Below are 22,162 nucleotides of genomic sequence, written 5' to 3' on the forward strand. Positions count from 1 at the left end.
GTTGTCAACCGAATCTCACGGATAATCGCCAGCTCTACCATTGCCTTTTCCGACCAAGCCCCATTAAGGGTCCGATGCTTTTTACTACGCTATTTTGTTTCCCAAAAGTGTTATGGTGATTGATCAGCTGGATTGGAACCGCTCGATCCACCTCCCTCGTGGAATGAGTACAAGAAGTGGGATTGACGAATATTCCCCCCCTTGAAGAAGTCTGTGAAATCCCAAAAGGATGAGGAATCGTAGGAGACAAGCCTTCACGTATCGGGCAAATGCAAATCTTCCTGCAGTCTCCAGAAGGTATGCGATTGTGTGGATCTTTAACGCTTGTTGTGCACTGCCACAGAGCTAGCTGGTGAATTGAAGTGATTCAATCTCATGGAAGAGGGACGAACAGTTCGATTCACTTTCTTATATTAGATGCCTCCTTCATTTTTGAGCAGTGCTTCGGGCTCAGGCGGATCCACACCCTCCTGTCTGTCGAGTAGCCACAGGTCAACTGTAGTTTATGAGAGTCGTTGTGCAGCAACTAAGCAAAACACGAGTTCAGTACAATCGTTTTTGGAGATGTTGCAAATAATAGAAGATGAAATTTTCATGGAATGTTGAAAAACGGGGGAAAACTAACAAAATATTGCTATTGATAGCTTGTTATTATTTCTTCACATTGATCTAAAAGCGCAGTAATATGCTTCGAAGTGTCACACTGGAGCAACGGTTGGAAGAGCTATCTGGCTCCTTCTTTTGAACACATTGGAATTTAATGCAACTAAGTTTCAAACTTCGTTCTTAATTTTGCAAATAGTTTCAAAAATTTGAATGCTGTGACGCATCCCATGGTGCCTCTAGATTAGCTGATATGTACCTCACGCTGCAACTCTTTGCGTTGTTTTTCGTTCTTGTACATCTTCACACTACCTCAGCTCAAAACCAACCCCCTGACACTAGCAGTATGTTTGCCCTGTCTGGGTTAAATCCCACTTATGGTCTTCGACAGCGCTTCCTCCACCTGAAAGCGGAGGAGGAAATCCTCTTCAACCGCCACCCCCCACCACCACCAACGCCCCAGCCAGTAGGGGCTCCGTAAGCTATTGCAAACAGAATTTGTTGTAACCTCTCTGCTTCAGCTATCCGCTACCTGAATTGCCTAGCTCAGTCAACGCCCCCATAAAGGTACAGTAGAGCTAAAAGGTAGCTCACCACTTGCTATTGACAACTGAACGATGACAGCCCGGCAATGACACTCTAAAAATGGACGAGACAACAACAACGGAGGGCCCCACCTCGTAAACCTCCCGGAGGAGAACTGGGGACCGGCGGTGGGGAAGGTGGGGAATGAGGCTAAGTAACACCTTGAATGTAGCTTCACCCGGCAGGGGGGACCCTCGCGCACACCCATGATCACACCAGAGTTGATCAATTTCCTCAAACAAGCTGTTCAGGAGGAGCAGCAGGCTCTGCAAGGTTTGAGAAAAGACATCGTAAATCTCAAAACTGAATTGTATGTAACAACCAATCGACAAACGGACCATCACTCGCTTCCAGGAAAGGCCTGCGAACGGAAGCTGAAGATCAAAGAAAGGCTTCCGCCAAAGAGGGACTTCCTGACACGTAAGCGCCTCTCAGTGTCTCGAAGTTAATCAAAGTTTCTTGAAGCATAACGCTAGCATTGGAGTTTCCCTCTCGCAAGAAGCAAGCTCAGAAAGTAGAAGGGGTTTCCAAAGCGGTGAGTTGGCATAGAGATTTGAATAACGTTGCTCACAGGAAACCAAAACGGGAGAAGGAAAGAAAGAAGGAAAAAAAGAAGGGAAGAAAGAGCAGGGAGCAGCCCCTCCAACAACGACCCCAGCTCCATTGGTCATGCAAATAAAACCAAGTAAGGACAGGGGACAACCCCATCCGATAGCCATTACCCTTTCGACAGTTCCGGTCATTTATGCACAAGAAGGTACGGTATCGCATGTCACGCATGGTGGCAGTATTGTTTCTTAGATGCTCGCACCGATGTTGCTAATGCGGTGGAAAATGTACGTTCATGACGTGCAACCCATCGTACTGTTCTATTCAACAGGTTCTCAAAACACAACAAGAAGAAACAAATATCATTGAAGAAGAGCTAGCAAAAGCCGCAAAGGACCCAAATATTCCCCCAACGCAAAAAATTGCTGAAATCCAAGTGAGCGAATTTTTAAGACATAGAAATTCTTCTGTGAACCTCTCAGAAACGGCTTGATATACTCGCAAGCAAAGAAGAATATTTCAAACAGGATGCAGACACTGCAAACAGAGAGTTATCGTCAGAGGTGAATCAAAACCAGATTTCCACAACACAGAAACCAACCTTTCGTACGTTCCAGACTCAAAAACAGCTCCACAACGCACAAGGCCCCGGAACACCACCCGGAACACCACCCGGATATCCACCCGGACCACCTGGCTATCCACCCGGACCACCGGGATATCCACCCGGACCACCTGGATATCCACCACGTTAATGCATGTGTCTTGCTGTGGTTAGCATGCGTTTTCACTTAATTCGTGGAAAACAGCGTTTTAGCTGTTATGGTTACTCGCTAGAAACTAGGCCGGATTTCTAGCTTCCAATAAAACAGAATCTTTGTCAAATGACATCGATGAGACAAACGAATTATCAACTTATCCACTAGCTCAATCATCAACAACTCAATCACCAGCAACTCGAGATCTCAACGACAGGTTTTCAAGTTTGAGAACGTGTTTTAATGATTCACATGAGAGAGGCTTCCAATCTTTTATTTTATTGGCTTAAGCTTGATTCGAGTTTGCCCTCCTGGCTCAACACTTGAACTGTCATAACTAATCAATCCTAGTGTCCGTTTTCTGAACCAATGTGGAATATTTCCCGATTGTTTTTCTTTCCACTCGGGTTCCGATCTGTTCTGAGGTCTCGGAAGGCGCTTAGCATTTGCTTTCGCGACGGGATGCTTCCCGTTGAGACGGCTCCACCCTGATAGAAGATTATTAACCACCATGGCTCCCAATGTTCAATACCTCGTTTGTTAGTATCGCGTTGAAGCCGCCCAAGATGACCACCGTGCAACATTCTGTGCCATCTTTGTCTTTCAACCAATTTAGTGATGCGATCTTCTGTGGTTGAGTGTGTTTCATGAGCGCTGTGACTTTCGGGTTCTGTGGGAGACCCCTTGAAATTGAAGCGCGATATTCCAGGGGACGCATGGAAGGGCGATCGAACAGTTGAAACAGTCTGGAGTTTCGGTGGGAATCTCCAGTCTTTGTTGTGCTTCGTGGTCGCAAATTGTTGCTGGAATTCGACCGATGGAGGATCAAGGTTTAATTCATCATCATCCGGAGTTTTAGACGATGCTGGGCTATCTGGCAATTCGGGCGGGTACTCCTGAAGAGAGTTGACATCAAAGAGCAGCTCTCCAAAATGCGAGGACATCTTGCTATTCGGTATCGTTTGGCTTTTCTGCAAACACTCGGCATCTGTTGGTGATCGGAGGCCTTGCAGGACCCAATCGTCCCATGAGACAGTCAAATCGGTTAAAACATCCTGGCGTTCACATTGGGATACGAGTTTATGTTCGAGAGGCACGCAACTGGTCTCGGGGGGGCGTGAAGTAATTCGTCGTGTCATGCGATGTTGGCAAACGATTCATGCTTCTGTCCATTTGATCTAGAGAGATTTGAAACTTCGAGGGGGAAGCATTTTCTGTGGAAGTGAACGGAGACCAATCGGGAGACCGGGAGAATAGTCTTTGACGCTTTTGTGCACCTGCGCCGTCCGGACCAGGACGTAGCCTTTTAGAAGCATGGGGAGTCGGCTCGTTGATTTCTGAGAAGGGCAATGCTTGAGGAATCTCGAGCTCAAAAACAGAAGATGGCTGAGAAGGAGTCCAGATTGGTTCATCCAAGTCTTCTGGCAGCTCGCTGAGCAAGTGTCGAAAACCATAGTGATTAACCTGAATTGGCGAATTTGAATCTTGTTTGAGATTGAGCTTCGTCTGAGAGACAAACGATGCTCCGGATTGCTGCAGGCATGCTTCCTTGGAGTGTTCTAAAGCCGTCTTAGTGAACCACCATAGAGACCCAATTGAAAGTTTGGAATTCCTTTTTTGCATTTCCCGTAGGACCATCTCATTTTCAATCAATTGCTGCAATTGAGAGAATATGTTTGTGTTGCTGTTAGGATCGATTAGGCCTCTTAACAACGACGCGTGATAGATTGACTGATCGATCACTTCTGCGATCCTCCCGCTGAGTTCCTCTTCTTGGGATGATTGAATTGATGCGTTTGACTTCTCAAGAAATCGTTGCAAACTTGCTTCGCAAAAGCATCGGCGTAGCGACGCATCACTCCTCATTGCACTCGTTAGATCCTCCCATTGGAAATTCAACGCTCTTATAATCCTGTCAAATGGAATGTCCCACTGATCAGCTGCCTATGCTCACTCATAAATTAACGCAGCTGCTCGTTTCCAATCAGAGGCGCTGATGGGAAGGATTTCGCCGATTGAGAATTGTGGAAGCAATGCGAGCCTGAAAGAGAAGTCGAGGAAACACCGAGCAAGCGGTCAGTGTACCTGTTAATGATTCGCTTTGGGAGACCTCTCCAATCGATTGGCTGAGTGGGCGCTAGATTTGAAGGCTGCATTGCTGAGAAAAAAGCTTTTGAATCGATCCCGACAAGCAGAGCGAAAACCTGCAGGAGATACTCATGTGGAGAAACAGCAGTAGAGTGCCAACCATGGGGTAGAACATCGTTGCTGTCCTGACAGAGTGAATTGTCTTCGTTATCTTTTCGTGATTTGGCACGACAAACAAGCAAGCAGATGAATTGAAGATCTTGGAAAGGAAAGAAGGATGCGCGAAAATAACAATGGGGTTGCAGTACCAAGTCCGGATTTGATGGTCCCATCGATAAACATTCAAAGGATGGCACATCGTGTGAATCCAATTCCGATACAAACTCTAAAATGAGGGAATGAACATCGAGGACTGATGCAGAGCGATGCAGACCTTGATTGGATAGAACATTAGGGCCCAACGCAACCTGAATGTTTTGTGTTCCTTCAATTGGAATCAATTCTTGGAGCGGAAATTCATTGACTCTTAAGTGAACGTGAATTGAATGGTTCTGGATTCAGAGCGAACATGCCGTTTCTGATTTGTAGAACATACCAGGATTGCCATTGTATTGTCGTCCATTTTATTGAAGGCAACAACGAATAAGTCAGGAGGAATAAGAAGTTGAGAATGAGATTCTAGGCAACGAGGATTCATCAGGATCAACTGGGAGTTTAGTAGGGAATTGGTGCTGCGAAGGCCAGGCAATATTGTAGTGTGTTGAGTTGTAGCCGTACCGAACTGAATCACTGGAATAAAAGACGCTCAAAGGAATGTGATCAGAATTTGATGCCGAGAGGAGAGGCATAACGAGAAGTGGGTCGCGAGGGTTTTCAAGGCGTCGCTGCAGAAATGACATTGTGTTGTGCATGAGAGCATCACCAGAAATTAAAATGAGGATTCGTTGACGTTGGTGGGATGTTGTGATGATGAGGGCGATCAAGTATTCTAATTTCGGAGAATCAAAGTCACTCTCGAAAGGAGAGAGAAAAACGGGAGCATGATTGAAGATGGCGAGGTGATTGATGGAATTCATAGAGTCAAGTAATTCGTGAAAGGAGAAGCCGAAGCGAGTGACTGAAAGTTCGTTGAAAAGGCAGCGGACGTCTTCCTCGATTGATGGAATCCTCATTCCTGTCAGACAAGTTGCAAAAAAGGAATTATTGCCTTCAATACGCTGCGATAATGAGACACTGATGATGTAAGACAAACAAGATGAGTAGCCTTCGTCCTCCAATAAATGTTGAGCAACAGTCAGGTGTCTCAAGACCACTAGACGACAGAAATTGATACGTGGAACTTGTTGTTCAGACTCGATCACTAAAATTAGCCTTTCCTCCAAATCCATTAGCGTCTCGACGGAGTTGAATGGCTCATGGCTTCTTATTTCGAAATATTGTTCCAAGGGTTTTTCCAAGGCATTCTTGAGTTCCTTGCGAAGATTCGAAAGTTGGTCCCTCCACTAGAAAAAAAAATGACAGAGACGCGAGAAGAAATCAAGTACCTTCCAAAAATGGTCCGGGCAAATGGCGTCTGAGCAGTCGAAAATTTGACCAAGGCGTCTCAAACTTGCAACAGACTCTTTGGTGATCCATTCACTTGCAATTGTGTGAGCTGTCTTCGTTGAATATTGGCTGCTGATTTGAGGGGCTTTCGCATATTGTGCTTCAGAATGGCCTCCGTTCGATTCGAAAGCATCCAATAAAGCCAAAGCCACATGAAGCTCTTGAGGGCTTTGGAATGTTGATTCCAGAAGCGTGTTTTCCTTTGGAGCTTCTTGATCCATCTTTTCACATAAACTGCTACTTTCGTCTCTTACGACTCTATTCTCATCAATTGAGCCATCAACAACATTTTCGTCTTCGATCGGCGCAACAGCATCTGGAGTCACTTCCAGAGATGAGACGCATAAATCCTCATTAAATGAAAAACGATCTGCGTTCCAGTTCAGTTTGTCTTCAGCAAACTCAAATTGTCGTTGGGCTGGCTTAGCAAAGTTATGAATCCGACTTTGTTTCTCTGTGGGAAAGTGCCAACCCCGGACGCTGATAGAGGCAGAGGATCTTTCCTGATTCTCTTCGCTGTCTACTCACAGTGAAAGATAGGGACCGTATTTATTACGGTTCTTGGGGTTTGGTTTCGTGAACGAAAGTGATATTCGGAGTTTCAAGAGATCTGTTATCACCAAATGATGCGGATACCGTTCATAAGGTTTCTGAGAACCCGCAAGGGTCCTTGCTTTCCACACTCCAGGATTCCGAAGTTCAGCCTAAGGGAATCCTGAAAAAAAGGGAGCGAAGAGAGAGTTACCAACCATGCCGATGGGATCTTTGTAGTTTCGGGTAAAAGTGCCAAGATGCCGCAAGGAAGTTTCTACAGATCGGACGTTGGTTGTATCACTTTCTACGAGAAGACGGACCCTCGATGTTGAAGATCTTATTATCACTCAACGGTTGAACTACAGTCGCCGCTCGGGGCACCTATAAGAATAGTAGTCATACAATCGTGAAGGCGTCTGCCTCACGGTTAAACAAAGCTTGACAAAGGAACGTCGAAAACCCACACTGCCGCAGAGTTCGATTCTTGAATGAAATGGAGCTCAAATGGAACAGACGAACCACCTCACGTTCTTACGCTTTGAGCTCTGATACCACATTAAGTCCGAGCTGCCTGTTGAGTGCCCTAGCTTTCCAATCAACAGTCCGAGATGTTCCAAGTGGTGCCTGAAAGAAGTTGTTTGTGTGCTAAAGTAAACCATCATACCTTGAGGCTCGATGAGACATCAAGAAGCGAAGAGTACGGACCGATTGCATTTCGGTCCTTATTAGGACAAATGAGAAGTCGATGAAATGACACCGGTTCTTCCTTCATGGACATGACAAAACATTGATCCGGATGATCATGAACCGAAGAACGAGGTGGATTGTTCTCAGCTTTGATCGGCTGAAATGGGTAGAGGTTTGGGCTCAAACGTGGACAAAGGCTGCAAGACGTCAAGAACTCTAAAGTCATCACTTGAGTTTCTAATGGTCTCGGGGAGAGGGCTGCAAACGTCGAGGAGGTGTAACTGCAGTTGAGCGCTCCCAACTGGTGTGAGAGAGATATCAAAAGTACTTCGCTCGAGAGGTTTAAACCATGCTGCTGAATCTGTGAAATTGACTGAACCAGCGGAACCGTTGTCGGAAAAGTTGATGAAACCGGCTTCTGACGAGAATATTAGATCACCATGAATAGTTCTTTCAAGCTCACGAGTACAAGGAGTCTTCCATCTAATGTTCTGCAGAGGAAGTCAAACAACCCCCCCGAAAGTGCTGGGCTTACTTATGAGCGAATCCCCTTTGCGTCGTCAGTTCTCGAGATCCAATTTCAACGGAAAAAACTGCTCGAGTATGGTTGAGTCAACGTCGAACTCTGGTCATGACTACAATTAAGTAGGAACGATGAAATTATTGGATCTGCAGAGGAAGCTATTTCAACTTGAACACTTTCGTTGAGTAAAGTTTTTGGTCTACCGCCCTCTCGGAGTAACAGTGGGCTCCTTGTAACTTTCGATGGTAGCTTGTTAGAAATTTCCTTGAAGCGTCTCAAGAAATCGATGAGATCCAAACTTAAGTCAACCCTTCGGTGAGTTGCTGTTTCTATGAGATCTGTTGTTGCTGTAGTGAATTGCTTTTTGGAACCATGTTGTTTTCGAATATTGGGAAGGGGGAATTCGGTGTATTGGAGGGTCGGAAGGGCCAACTGAAATGGTGTTCGGCAAGAAAAATAATATCATAATTGCGGTTGAGTCGTCATGATTTTTTTAATTGGTGAAAAATTAAGCTTCTGATTTCTGATCAGAACAATATCATGTCTATCAATGGATAACATAGTGCTTCTTACCCTCATATTGGGATACCTATCGTGTGCTCCGCTGGCAAGCTGTGAGCGCTAAATTCAGGCGCTTAAGCATCCAAATTTTTGCTTTGCATCCCATTCAGGTAGATCTTCAGCTCACCCCTTTCTAGAATGGAGACACGATGAGAACGGAATCTGGCGGTTGGAGAGACCTCACGATGAATCAAAGTTTAATATTGATGAAGTATCCTTCTTGCAAACTGGGGCGAAAGTCTTAGCCCGAGGTAGGTTGCATCCGTTCATTCCTCCTGGGATCAACTCAGTACATACGGCATTCAGTACCAGACAGCGCCGCAGATCACGCCATTTGTACTTGTCGGTAAGGGTGTGAAGAAAAAGAGAAAAGATTGAGCAAACGGTTTTATGTGTAGGTTAGAGTCCGGAGTTGGAGGAAGTTCTGTTTCTGATTTACTTGAGACAACCTTTAGGCAGCGGTCACGTAAGCGCTCACTGTGCTACAATATCGCAAAATTGAAATGGTTGATAGGAAAGAAAAAGGGCGCACATCAGAATCGTCCTCGGCCAGCCCGTCATGAACAACATCCTGCATACCAAGCTCAGATTTCCCCCCATTACAATCAGCTACCAGCAAACGTACAGTCGGCGCCTCAGCCTCAAGCATATTGGGCCCTCCCTGTCATTAATCCGATCAATTATGCGCAACCCTTACAGTCGGGACGCTCATCTCCAATGCAAACGTTTTATGTTCCTACGTACAGCCCAGTTCCTCAAGCATATTATCCGCAATTTTCATCTGCCATGTTTCCATATCAAGCAATTCCAAGAATGGCAATAGCCAACAACCAGCAGACCCAATTGGCTCGAGACACAAGAGTGCCAGAAGAGCGCGATGATGATGGTGGAGATGACGATCATTCCATATGAGTTGGTCAACTGAAATCAAGACTTGGCCATAGCCACGTATTCGCCAAGGTCCCACGTTAACTTGAACAACTACTTTAAACCAACGTGCAAATCATTAGTGTAATATGTTAGAACCAAAGAGGGTACCGTTTGTTTCACCACACGAAAAGGGTATCAGGCAAAAAAAATCAGTGATAAGTGTACTTGGTCTGCTCCTGAGACATCGACTCGTCGTCTTCCTCCGCAAGTGGAATATCGGCGTTGAGATCGCGATCATGGAAGGACAGGGGAATAATAATGAAGCAACGGTTCGAATGAAAAAGACCAAACAACAGCTGCGAGTAATGCAAACAGTTCGATAACGGTATAGAACGCACCAAATCCAGTGAAGACCAACAAGAACTCTGAACAAGAAATTTTATGGGCAAATCCTATCTGAAACCTGAACTCACCGAAGATAGCTGCCAGCGAGAAAAGGCCCAAAATAATCCAAGACCACTCCTCAAAGGTTCCCTCATCGTGATACGCCTCCATATAGAAAACAGCGAGGCCGTATAATTGCAACGCAAGGGAATGAAGGAATGCGCCAGAGTAGAAAATACACCAGTCAGCATTGCTTTGGGTGTACTTCATCCACCATCGTGAAGTTAAGAACTGGTGAGCGTAGATGTACTGCATCAGACGGAGGCCAACAACGAACGTGTCCAGCATGGCGGCCGTTGAAAGAAGCTTTGAACCTGCACGGAACCCTCGAGTCATCCTGAAAAGGACTGAAGCATCAAGAAGCTGATCCGCTGTTCATTCAACCTACTTGCTGTTATCAGCGACATAGATTTGGAAACTCGAAACACAAATGCATCCAACAAGAAATGCAGACTCCAAGATGATCATGATTATTGTGTAGCCTTCACTGGTGCGCAAGTGCTCCGGGGTGCTGTACAGATCGAATGTGAAAACCCCTCGCCCACCATGCCCGTAGTACAAAGCGAACCCAAAAATCAATACAAGCAGCTGAATTAAAAACCCAAGCCGGAGGAGCGGAGATGTTAAACACGCGAGCAAGTCGCTCCACGATTCCCCACGGGTTGATGGTTCCTCGAATTCTTCTTGATACCCGCTTTCTTCGGATTGGGGCAAAACTGGTGAAAAACTGCGATGGGCTTCTTGCTGTGCTTGTCGAGCATATTGTTCAGCTAGATTGATCCCTTCATCTGCCGACATATTTCAGTCAGAAAATCAACCTTTCTGCAACAATGATTTTGACGGGTTCTACGACTGAAAGGATGTAGGACGTGATATTTGCGACTGCTATAAAGGCGGCAGTTAAATTTATAGCATGTCTGTTGTGTGTGCAACTAAATGTGGTCCGCCACTTTGCCAAGCAAAATACTACCTGCATTTCAAAGGAGTTGTTCGTTCATCAACTCGACAACATTCAACGATCTGAAACTCATGCGTTCACGCCTTGTAATTAACAGTTGGAACGATTCGGGCTTCTTAGCTTCTGAATTTCAACTTTCGGCTTGCTTTTCTCCAGACCCTCCAGTAATTGTCGTTGCGACGGTTGGAAAAGGAACAGTGAAACCTGGCAGGGAACGCATCAAAAGCAGTTGATTGTTTTGGTAAGCAGTTACCCTGCTTGGTTCGGAATAACTGAATTGCAACACCTCCAACAAAAAGGCCAAGCCAAAGTACCCACAGGCCCAAGCACAACCAGAACGAATCTCTGGAATTAGACAAGAAAATTATGAAAAAAGGTTTGATATCAGCTCACTGTATCACTGCGAAGTTAAGGCTCCAGTAGCTGACACCATCCAACGGAGAATTCAAGAAAACCCCGAAATATAATCCGAGAAACGAGAACGCTGCCATCACGGTAAATGGACTCTTCGAAAGTATGGATCATACCTGAGAGCACGAAAAAGCCCTGAGAAACGAAAGAGCATCTCGAAAGAGGAAAATATGATTGCACACTAACGGAAGCAATAGAGGCAATCGCAGCTTGCACGGGATCACGATATTGCGCCTCAGAGAAAAAGAGAACTAGAAAAATTATTGCAGTTGAAAGGAAGCCAGGTCCTGATAAAGATGGTGGGCTGCGGAATATTCAAGAGTTTCCTCACCGCCAGCAGGCTGAGAAACAGGAGGCGGTGGAGGTGCAAGAGGGTTAACCGCAGGAGGTTGAAGTGACGCTGCTTGGGAGGGTATCAATGAAAACGAGATATATCAAACTGTGCAAATATCACTTGGTGCCGAACTCCACAGTAGAGCGCAAACAAGTTGCGAGAGTACCAGGGAAGTCCAAACTACTGAAGCGACCCACCCATACTGTCTCGATAGGGCAATTAAGAGGCACGGGGCTGAAGATGAATGATTTACCGTCGGGCGGAAGAAACACAATCCCCCAACGGGCGCCGCAAGAAGCTTTCCAAACCAAGCGGAAAGAAGGAGTGGCGTGCTAGTCGACAGAATCAAGAACTGAAGCGAAATAAGGTTCAGAAGAAATATCGTAGAGCAGTCGCACCCGGAACACCGAGAAGAAAACCCCAGCAGCAGGAATGAGGCATGCTAACCACTGCCTCATCAACACCGATCTGGAAAGAAAAGATTATGTTTGCTGCACAAGATTTTCGTACCTGCCCGCAAAACAGAGCCACGCCGCCGGGCCTACAAAATGAGCGGTATGCACTTTCGACTTTAAGCCAAATGCGTACCAAGAAGACACGCGTGAACCATCGCAAACGAGAACGCCAACGCTAAGATCAACAGCATCGAAGATGATTCGCTTTTTTTTACGACTACCGGGGTTGGACATGATTTTTCGTGTTGCATCCTTTGCGGAAACAAGAGCTAAAGCGACAACGAGTAAAGGTTGATTCAACAATGGATTTACCAGGATTCTGCTGCACCCCTCCTCCGGTACCGGGAACCGGAAAAATTGGGTTCTTCAAGGATGGCAGCATGATCTCAAAACAACTCCGTTCGCGTTAGCGTACAGATATCATCTTATCCATCTGCTCGGCCCTTTTCTCTGCATCGCTCTTCTTCTCTTCACGAAGCCCTGATACTGTACCAAAACGCTTCATGCCGAGTCCTTATTTGATTGATTTTCTGCACCTTCGTCTGCTTCTTCTTCTGGTTTCCAAGCTTCTACCACTTTTTCACGCTCCTCTCGAGCTGATAAGTTCTAGTTAGAGTTCCATTTATCAAGGCAGTTGGTCATACCAGCCTCTACGACTCCCTCCCTTTTTTGGCCGCCTGTCTTCTCTTTTTCAGAGGGTTTTTTCTATGAATTCACAGAACTTGTTCAGTTGGTACTTGTTGCAGCGTTCACCTCTGGCGCGACTTCTTCCTCCTTCGGCGTCTGCTTCTCTTTTGGAGGCGGGGGCGCTAGCGAAATGAAAACACAGCTTCCAACGTGGTGTGAATGCTGACGAACCTTCGTGATGCTTTGCAGAAGATTTAGATGGCCCAGCAATGACATAAGGGCCTGAAAGAAATCAAGATTCCCCGTTGAAAAAAGAGGCTTCGCTCACCCGCGCATTCAGCGTTGAAGGCGAAAAGAAACAGTAGCAAGACAGCTATTCGAATCATTTGTGAACATTGACTATGACTCTTTAGCCATCGAACCGGACCAAAAAAGTGCTCCAGAATATTATTTAATTGATCACTAAAAAGTGCGAAAAAAAAACAATTTTCCAATGTTAAGGTTGGGTTACTACAGCTGCTCAGCCAAATTCTTTTGGCTCAGTACTAGAATGTTTTCTACTTCAATTGATAATAGTCAAACCACAGACACCTTTTCCTGATTTCTTTCTCGTACACTCATAGAAGCTCAAACAGCATTTTTTAAGATAGCGACTGAGTTACTTGACGCTCGTGCTTCATTAGCTGGGCTTCAGCGCCCAATTGAACAGCCTTCCACGTATTCAAAACACCACCAGCTTGACAATAAGCCGTCAGATGAGGAGATTTTGTCACGGATGAGACAATGGAGTGTTTTATCTGACCCAGCGATAACTCTTGAAGTAACGACCAAATCAAAGCAGCCGATCCGGCTACAATTGGTGCACTAACGGAGGTTCCCGAAACAAAGTCGACACCGCCACCTGATGATAGCCAAACTGGAGAAGGCACCTCAAAGCGAAAAATTACCGGCTGTCGCTGCAGCAACCAAAATTCCCGGTGCAAAGAGAGAAACCTCTTTCCCATAATTGGAAAATGACAATTTTTGTCCATCCCTGTTAGACGCACCAACGACAATAACACTTCCAACAGAAGCCGCAGCAGCCGGAAAAAAGGCATCTTCAGAGGGGGACACCTCTCCGTTCCTGCTTAGGTTTTTCCCTTCGTTTCCAGCGGCGGCGACGAACAAGATTCCTGTCTCATCCAATTCAGACAATCTCTTGATTTCCTTTTCCAGTTCAGTAAATGGCTTTCCCTTTCTTCCATAACTGTTCGTTGAGATTCGAGCTCCCATGGAATATGCATATCGCAGAGCTCTAACGATGCGCTCCTCGCTTTTATCGTTCCCGTTTTTCGTTGGTTCTTCATCATCTACGTCGACCGACTCTCCTTGGTCCACTGCCCTCAAGCACATCACCATGCACCTGCCCAAACAGGAGCCCGTGATCCCCTGAGCGTTATCTACAAGTGATCCGACGAGACTCGCGAGATTTGTTCCATGATTGAGGGATGATTTTGCTGAGATCCCTTGAGTTGAGTTAAACACACTTGTCGGATGTCTCACTGGTGCATCATCCACAAAATCCTGTTACATAAACTCATCCACAGGGCTGTGCAATTAATCTCACCCATCCATAGCAATCGTCTATGAATCCATTTCCATCATTGTCAATTCCGTCGTAGCAATCAGTCTCCCCTGAGTTCCTCCATAGAGACCCCTCCAAATCAGGGTGCTTCATATCGCATCCAGCATCGATAATTGCGACTATTGGAAAATCGTGCCTTGTTTCTCTTTGATCTCCACACGGTTCGCGTTCCATAGCATCCACAACAAGATCAAGCAGCGTCAACTTCGTGGATTCTCCCTCGGTCCGAGTTTTCGTCCGGGTTGAGAACAGTAACGATTCGCCAATTCCCAGAGATTCGCGTATCGGTCTCTGTGTCCTTGACTCTAGATAACTCAGGTTTAGAAGATCTGTAATGAATGACTTCGGGGTTGGGATGGATTGGATCAATGAAATTGGTTGCGCAACGGATGGAACGAGACCAAGAGGGCCAAGAAAGAGAGGGCGTGCTCTGATCGGACTGGACAAGCTGCGTTTCGACTCTTGTAAAAAGCTCCTTTATCGTATTTGCCCGAGAAGGAAGAAGTGGAATTTCAGGGAAGAATTTGGTAAGTGAGCGAGTCGTCGATGCTGAGCGATAAAGGAATGCTGATGGATGCGGAGAGAAAAGTGATGATGAAGGGATCAAAGAGGCAAGAGAACCTAATGCAGGAAATGAGAAGTCTTGGAGTTTCAGGAGGGACACGGGGTCTTTTTCCCGCATGTATTCGATAACCCATTTCATAAAAGGCGGAGGGGCGATTGGTTGCCTTGAATGTTGCAATTGGGTTGGAGTGTTCTTTGGATTGCCATGAATATTTGAATGGCACCCTTGGTTGTATTGACCTGAATGAAAATTTATAGAATCAGCTGCTGAGAGGTGCCGACGTCTAGAATAAAAGGATGCGGCGCTCATAAGACGCCATACAGTTTCTGTTTGCGTATCAAACGTTTCACTATGAAGAGACCATTGAGAGGGGAAGTAGGGATCGTTGGGTTCCGAAGGTATTCCATGATTTTCATTCAAGGAGATGAGAGAACGAGTTGAAGCAAGAAGTGGCGCATTGGAAACAGAAGATGTTGAAGATTTTGAGTCTATTCTAGAATATTCAGAGAAGCGAATTTGCGATAAAGTTTGGCTGGAAACAGGAACTGCTATGGCTACACTACTTAACGTATGAAAATTAGATGGTTGCAATGTAAGTAAAGCGAGTAGACAGAAAACGTGACAAAAAAATTCTGCATAGAGGTGTGATTGGTTTTCTCATGTCTAAATTAAATGCTAGTCGCAATTTCTGTTTTTCTGCGAACACGCAAATGCCACGGATCCAGCTGATGGGTTGTTTTGATCTCGTTAGAGGGACGAACAGTTGATTCAGTTGCCTCCTTCATTCTTGAGCGGTGCTTTGGATGTCTCTCAACAACTGTTGTTTGAATGTCATTGTGCAGCGATCAAACAAGAACACACCAATTACACCAGAATACAGATGCACCCAATTCACAAATACACCAGAATACAGATGCACCAATTCACAAATACACCAGAATACAGATGCACCAATTCACAAATACAACAGAATACAGATGCACCAATTCACAAATACACCAGAATACAGATGCACCAATTCACAAATACACCAGAATACAAACAATAGCTATGATGCTTGTTATTATTTCTTCACATTGATCTAAAAGCGCAGTAATATGCTTCGAAGTGTCACACTGGAGCAACGGAACGGCATTGTTATTGCCGTTCATGAACAGCGCCATAAATCTGAACGATAAATGTGGGACGAAACTTCGAATCGCTCTTGGCCAGGTTACTAAGGGAGTCCTCCATCTGGTAACCAGCTTCATTTAGGAAGAATTTCTTTCTTTGGCCTACAACGAACATTCTCAATTCTTACGTCTTTTTTTTTCCGGTGCTCCACAATTTCGACAATTTTTGATTTATCAGCCCTTTCTCCTTCAAGACTTCTCAATTTGCACCATCGTACATCATCAATCCCGCCTGGTCCAATTTCTCAAATGTGTGAGCAATCCAATTATAAAAACCACCACTAAAAAGAAAACTATAAAAAAGAAAGGCCTGTCGTATTGGAAAAGGCATCCAAACGAGAGATGTACAGCACAATCAGAGACATTGCTCGTGACTTAATACAGAAGCACAATCAAAGACATTGGTAGTGACTTGAAAACAAACAGATACCAACACGAACGAATAGGCACATGCTCATGTTGGTTCACGACTTCTTCCCGATTTGCCACTCTTCCAGAACACAGGATATTTTTTGTCGTGTTACATTGAACGAAGAATAAGAATGGGCGGTCAGCTTTGAACACAGGCTTGATACATTTTTCGAATAGCGTCTCGGTAGCCCCAGATGCTACAGTTCCTTTTTCATCCACTTCAATTTTTGCTTGATGAAGAATCTTTGAGATGGCCATCCTCTCTTTGGTCATTCCGGAGAAGTTAGCTGTTGGATATTTGAACGCCTTCGGGTAAGCTCGCTGACAAGTCAACTGCCTGATTCAGGTTGAATTTGGGAAGGAATACATCAATCGTTTCGACTTGGACTTTCTCACTCAGACCGTCCTGCACTTCTTTCAACAATTTACGACTAAGTTTTAATTTCTTGATGTCTTTTGGAAGCAGAACAATCATACTTTTCTTGTTACCCGCGTACGGCAAGCTAATCGCTTTAAAACCGTTGTTGTGCTTCATGTAAGCAATATCCTCATCAAGACGCATGAAAGGCACTTCGACAGTTGTCCCATCCTCAAGATAGAATTTGTTGCGTTTTGTATACTGTTTGTCGAACGGCACTTTCAATCGGCTTTGCAATGGACAGCATTTACGAGCACCACACGCGTATCCTCAGAATATCCCCGTCTTTCAGAAGTTTGTTTATGTTGCGACTCGTTTTTTTGCTGATCCAATTATTGATGAGTTTGACGCACTTTTCAGGGTTTCTGAAAGAACATCAACAATTTGCACTAAGTGTTTCCATTCAAGAAATCCTGTTGAGAATAACTTACCTGGTATTGATCTTATCCACCTCAGCCTTGTAATAATTCTTGATGCTGTCCTTGTAAGTTTCAAAAACAGAAACTGACTGATCAATAAACAGCCCATTGGCTACATTGAGAGAAGCTTGTCAGATGTCACTTCCTCCCGACCTCTAGCTATCCATTTATGCATGTCATCGTTTTCGAAACCTTCAAAGTTCAATACTTTTTTTATTTTGTCGCGAGTTGAACCACGCGCTCCCCAAAGTGCCATTCCCGTTGCATTGTGGACACTGTAAGGAGAGAAGAACGCGTTTCCTTTTTTGAAGTTGTTGAAAAGACTCAGAGTGAATGCAAGATTGTCACGTTGAGCTGGTTCTATAGTTTTTCTTTTTCGGCTTCTGGTTGAACCCGTTCTTGGACTGCCTATATCAGTGTGAGTTTAATTAGGGCTGATCAACTGGTATCAGAGATAGCCCTCCGAGCATGTAGTAAGTCCGTGGGACAATTTTCGTCAAACGTGTCGAAGCTTGAACTTCCTGAAATAAAAGTTATTGCGAGAAAAGTAATGAACAGCCGCGCTCACCTTGGAGTTGGAAACAAGGAAGAAGTGTTGCGCCGACTTTAAAAGCAGCGGTCCATGGGGATACTCCACGAGACGATGACGTTGGTTGTGCAAAATTGAGCTTCGTTTCTCTATGAAGCATCTTGCACTCGCTAGGGTTCAGACGAAATTGATCCTGTCGCACTGTTCTCCTACTTTCCTGTGCTGTCCCTTTTTTTGGGGTATGCCAGCGAAAATCAACTTCGTCTTTTCAATCACGGCACCTCAACGCTATTTTACAGAAAAAACGAACTACTAACAACACACTCGAAATTAAAACGATCTGTAGCACAACTAGCATTCGTGGGATTTGGCGCAATACTTTCTCCGACTCCGCTCACTCTTCCGTTATATTTTAGGAAGCGACGACCATCAAGAGAAAACCAGGGAAATTCTATTCGCGATCAATTCTTGCTACCAGAGCCGGAAGAAAGCAAAATTCCCGTTCGATCATATTCGCATGGAAATGCAGAAATTGGATAAACTGACGGAAACATTAAAGGGGCTCGAAATTGGTTCTATTTTTCCACTGTAGTCAATGTGATCAGATATGTGTTACACTTGACTCTAAAGGGTGCTACTGTTGTGGCTAAAGGGTGCTAACTGTGGTGGCGAGACAATGTGTCGCTTTCAGTCTGGTAATGACTGCAGTGTGCGACACTTAATTGAGAGAAGGGCGGATGGGAACATGATTGGTTTCTGAAAGGACGGCATGATCAAGGAGAAATTCCATCGAAGGGGAACGAAGGGGAACGAAGGGGAAACTCTTGCAGTGGTTAGATTTTGATTCCAAAGTTGCAAAATCGCTGGACTCCAACCCACGCAGTTCCCCCTTCGTCCCTTTGGCTTCCAATGGGCATCTGCTTCTGAAATGAAGGGCAAAAAGACGGTTTGAAGGAAGTTGTGGATTCTGGTGGAGTTGGCATATTTGTCGATTGTAGGTAGCAAGGCTCAACTTTAATCAAATCCCATCGTATATCGTTTTCAAATTTATTGACAGAGTTCAGAGCGTGGAATTCTATTCATATGAGATACGGCTCTCACCAAAAATGGAAATTGGGGGTAGAGTATAAAATCTCTGCAATGCAAGTCGCTGATCGACTGTTCTTATCTGGACGCTGTGCGACGGAAGAAAATGGCAGGGTGGATTATGGCCAATGCGTTGGTCACAGTCTCTGGTATTCTAGCAAGTGCATGCACCACTATCATGTCAACCACTCAGTTCTCTGACTCACTCTATGAAGTTCTGTGACTGAAGAACAACCAACTTGAAACTTCACACTCATTCAAAATTAAGTTTCTTGATGATAAGAACTTTAACTACACAATTGATCAGGAAGATCCATGCAAAACACCGAGAAAGGGTTCCGCAAGAACTCGTAGGCGTTTCCATTCTGACCATTAACTCAATTTCCCAGCATCATATATTCATCTAACTCACGGTTTGTCTTCGTCTCCTTTGGTTTCTCAGCGATGGCCTATGGAGAGTTCTCTCTGTTAAGCCTTCATTCAGTTGGGGTGCTGATTCTAGAGGATTCCCAAACAAACTTCCAACGAAGGACCACAAAAGTGGAGATTCTGGAAATGAGACGCTTTTTATAAAACCAACAAGCACAACTGACTTTTATCGAGATGCGGAATTGATTCCCGAGGACTTCCACATTCTTCAATAATTTCTCGTGGATCTTGAACATTTAAATTTACACGAACGCTCATTGAGACATTCAGTGTTCCACGCACACACCCTGAAGATGGAATGGACTATCGATGAATAAATTGTCTTACCGTGTCCCTCAATTGGTAATGTCCGATTCCCAATTTAAAAAATTCATCTTCTTGACTTCTAGGAAGTTCAGGAGGTAAAGGAACTTTGATTTTTCCAACAGTCTCGCGTCGATTTCCACACTGAAGAAGAAATTTTTGAATCTTTCTTTAATTCTTCTCTCACCTCTTGTTCAACTATAAGTCTCAGTTCGCTATTTTCCATGAAGGGAACCTCGATGAAACCTTATAACATTTACACAAGGTGCTATGGAGTGAAGAACCTAAACTTACCATGGTTGAGATCACAACGGCAAGTCAGTCCATTGGGTGAGCTATGAGACGCAAAGGGCCCCAATGGATCTGAAAATCTAGAGGAACAAGATTTGGTTTCATCAGAGTAATGTTGTCTCACATTGGCTCCATTGGATTCCGACGGGTTGGGAAATGCGCTACTTTAATATAAAAATTATAAACATCTTTGTCAAATAAAATCGTGGAAGATCCTCGAGTGATAGAAATTCAAGCTGAACAACCTGAGAAAAAAGAAGTGAAGGGTTTTGTTTGTTTCTCGTCTCACGTAACGGATCGTTTCCAATCCCGTTGTTGCATCAATCGGAACAAAATTATGATAAATTGGGGGCTGCGGCGGAGCTGGCTCTGGATACAACTGAAAGTAATCATCAATAGATTGCTGACAGCTAGATGAAGTTTCCTCCTTCACTCGACAAGAATGAATTTCAAATTGTGATTGTGGAAGAGACCATTTTCTTAATCCTGGAATATTAATTGATATATTTTTTCTCCTCGGTTGTGTAAGCGATGTTTGCGAGTTTCGTTCGTTTTCCTCCAGCAACTCCTCCCTTGCTTCTCTGGTCCATTCACCATCACTCTCATTTTCTGCGTCTTGTGTCCCGACATACATCTCCTGCTGCCTGAGTCTCGTACTGAGGTTTTCTGGAGCCTCTGTTCTTGGGTGGACCTCCTTGCTAGAAAGGACTGAATGGGAGAAAACAGGTTCTCTTTTCTTCTTTTCCCTTGCGTACCTCGTCTCTCAACTCCGTCAAAGGCTCCCTCAAAACTTTGGAAGATTTCACCCCGTCGTGCAGTCTCTGGGAGCGTGTTTCCATTTCTCGTGAAGATTTCGGCTTTTTCTTGATATTCCCTTTCACTTTGATTCCAGACATACAGCTGCCCTCCCTCAACAGTTTCATCAGTCTGATACACCCCGTTAAGATCTGAGCCGCTCAATTCATACGGTGCTGCCGCTATTTCTTGATAGCCTTGATAATCTGGAGTCCCTTGATGGGTTTCGATCCACTTCAGCCACACAGTTTGCGGGTCGACTTCGTTCATCCACGTATTTGTTGCCTGATGGTTCATTTGATAGAAGGCTCTCCGATCATTTACTTCCTCTTCGTTCGTCATTCTTGTTCCATGGCGTTCCGTATGCGCTCCCACTTCTAGATCGTCAAATCCGACTTTTGAGTGTCGAAACGTTTGGGGGGCCGTAGGATATTCTGTGTGAGGAAAAACCCACGAAAACCGTTCTTTCTGTCTCTTTCCTCTTGCATTTCAGTTTCTATTTTATCAGCAAGATGCTGAGTTTTTTGATAGTCGCCACTCCTGACGAGAACAACTCCGTTCCTCTCATTCCTTTCGATTTGTGGCCACTTTATTTCGACCAGGTTTCTCATGCTTTCAAGTGTGCTTCTCTCTTCATCATTAATTTTTTGAGGCTCACTGAGTTCTTTTCTGCTTTTTCCAGTCGGCTTTTGGGCTGTTACCTTCAATGAGTGCCTTTGATTCATTTCTCTCAACAAGCGGGGAGAGGGCCGGCAAAGTTGCACGCCCCACTCGTTGTTGAGGCTTCTCCACACCAACACGTGGCTTTTCTGCTGTGGGGCTTTTACCATCCTTCTCCTTTTTCTTCTCGGTTTCTTGGCGCGTCTTCTTTTGTGAACGATCGCTTGTCGATGATTTTTCGGTTTCCTGTGCCGTAGTGGAATGTTTGTATTTTGTCGTGCATGGATCATGGCTCGCGGTTCCCGATTTGATCTTTTGACGGCAAACCCCAATGGCATTTTTTGTCTCTTAGGGATTTTCGATGGACGGCACAAATCCATCAGTTACAGCTGTATGCTGTTGCAGAATCTTATGCTCCGGGTGCCAAAACAATTCACCAGTTGGTGCATCGCTTTTCATATCTTTTTCCGCCAACTTGTCAGTTTTTATTGGTGAGCTGCTCGATGTGTCGAGTGGTGAGTCATGTGGCACCCCACACAGCGTCGGTGTCTGGTGCAGAGGGGATACAGAAATAACGGCTAAATGTGAGACGGCGGGATATTGTGAAGGTTAGCGGAGAGGAAAAAGAGCTCAGGATAAATCTTTCGATAATGAGGCTCTCAGTTCCCTCAATTTCGTCTTGTGAGGATTTAGAGCATCTTCAGCTGCTTCTGGATTCGTCACATTCTTCTTGCTGAAAATTCCTTTTGGCCCAGCCCTCCTTCCCTAGTTCGCCTTTCCGCCTCACGCCTAAGAAAACATCTTGAATCGTTCTCTAATGATCCGAGTCCTTTACCCCACGCTTGTTTCTGTTCTTGCATTATTGCAT

The 22,162-nt window shown here is 44.9% G+C and overlaps 2 protein-coding genes across 2 annotated transcripts; one reads left to right on the top strand and one right to left on the bottom strand.

The window, feature by feature from the left end:
• The first annotated feature begins 1,394 nt into the window (after positions 1 to 1,394).
• Positions 1,395 to 2,785, top strand: LOC129616981 (uncharacterized). The gene is made up of 5 exons (XM_055532450.1): positions 1,395 to 1,478; positions 1,762 to 1,950; positions 2,069 to 2,173; positions 2,220 to 2,487; positions 2,595 to 2,785. The coding sequence occupies exons 1-5, from the start codon at positions 1,395 to 1,397 to the stop codon at positions 2,783 to 2,785; spliced, it is 837 nt and encodes a 278-aa protein (XP_055388425.1).
• Positions 2,786 to 12,466: 9,681 nt separating this feature from the next.
• Positions 12,467 to 14,390, bottom strand: LOC129616982 (subtilisin DY-like). Its single transcript, XM_055532451.1, has 4 exons — positions 14,199 to 14,390; positions 13,540 to 14,155; positions 13,255 to 13,493; positions 12,467 to 12,571 (listed from the first exon to the last, which is right to left on the bottom strand). Exons 1-4 carry the CDS (start codon positions 14,388 to 14,390, stop codon positions 12,467 to 12,469), a joined length of 1,152 nt encoding a protein of 383 aa, XP_055388426.1.
• Between the last annotated feature and the right edge of the window lie 7,772 nt (positions 14,391 to 22,162).

Source organism: Condylostylus longicornis, unplaced genomic scaffold (assembly GCF_029603195.1).
Source record: "Condylostylus longicornis isolate FDR11 unplaced genomic scaffold, ASM2960319v2 ptg000357l, whole genome shotgun sequence".
Taxonomy (NCBI): domain Eukaryota; kingdom Metazoa; phylum Arthropoda; class Insecta; order Diptera; family Dolichopodidae; genus Condylostylus; species Condylostylus longicornis.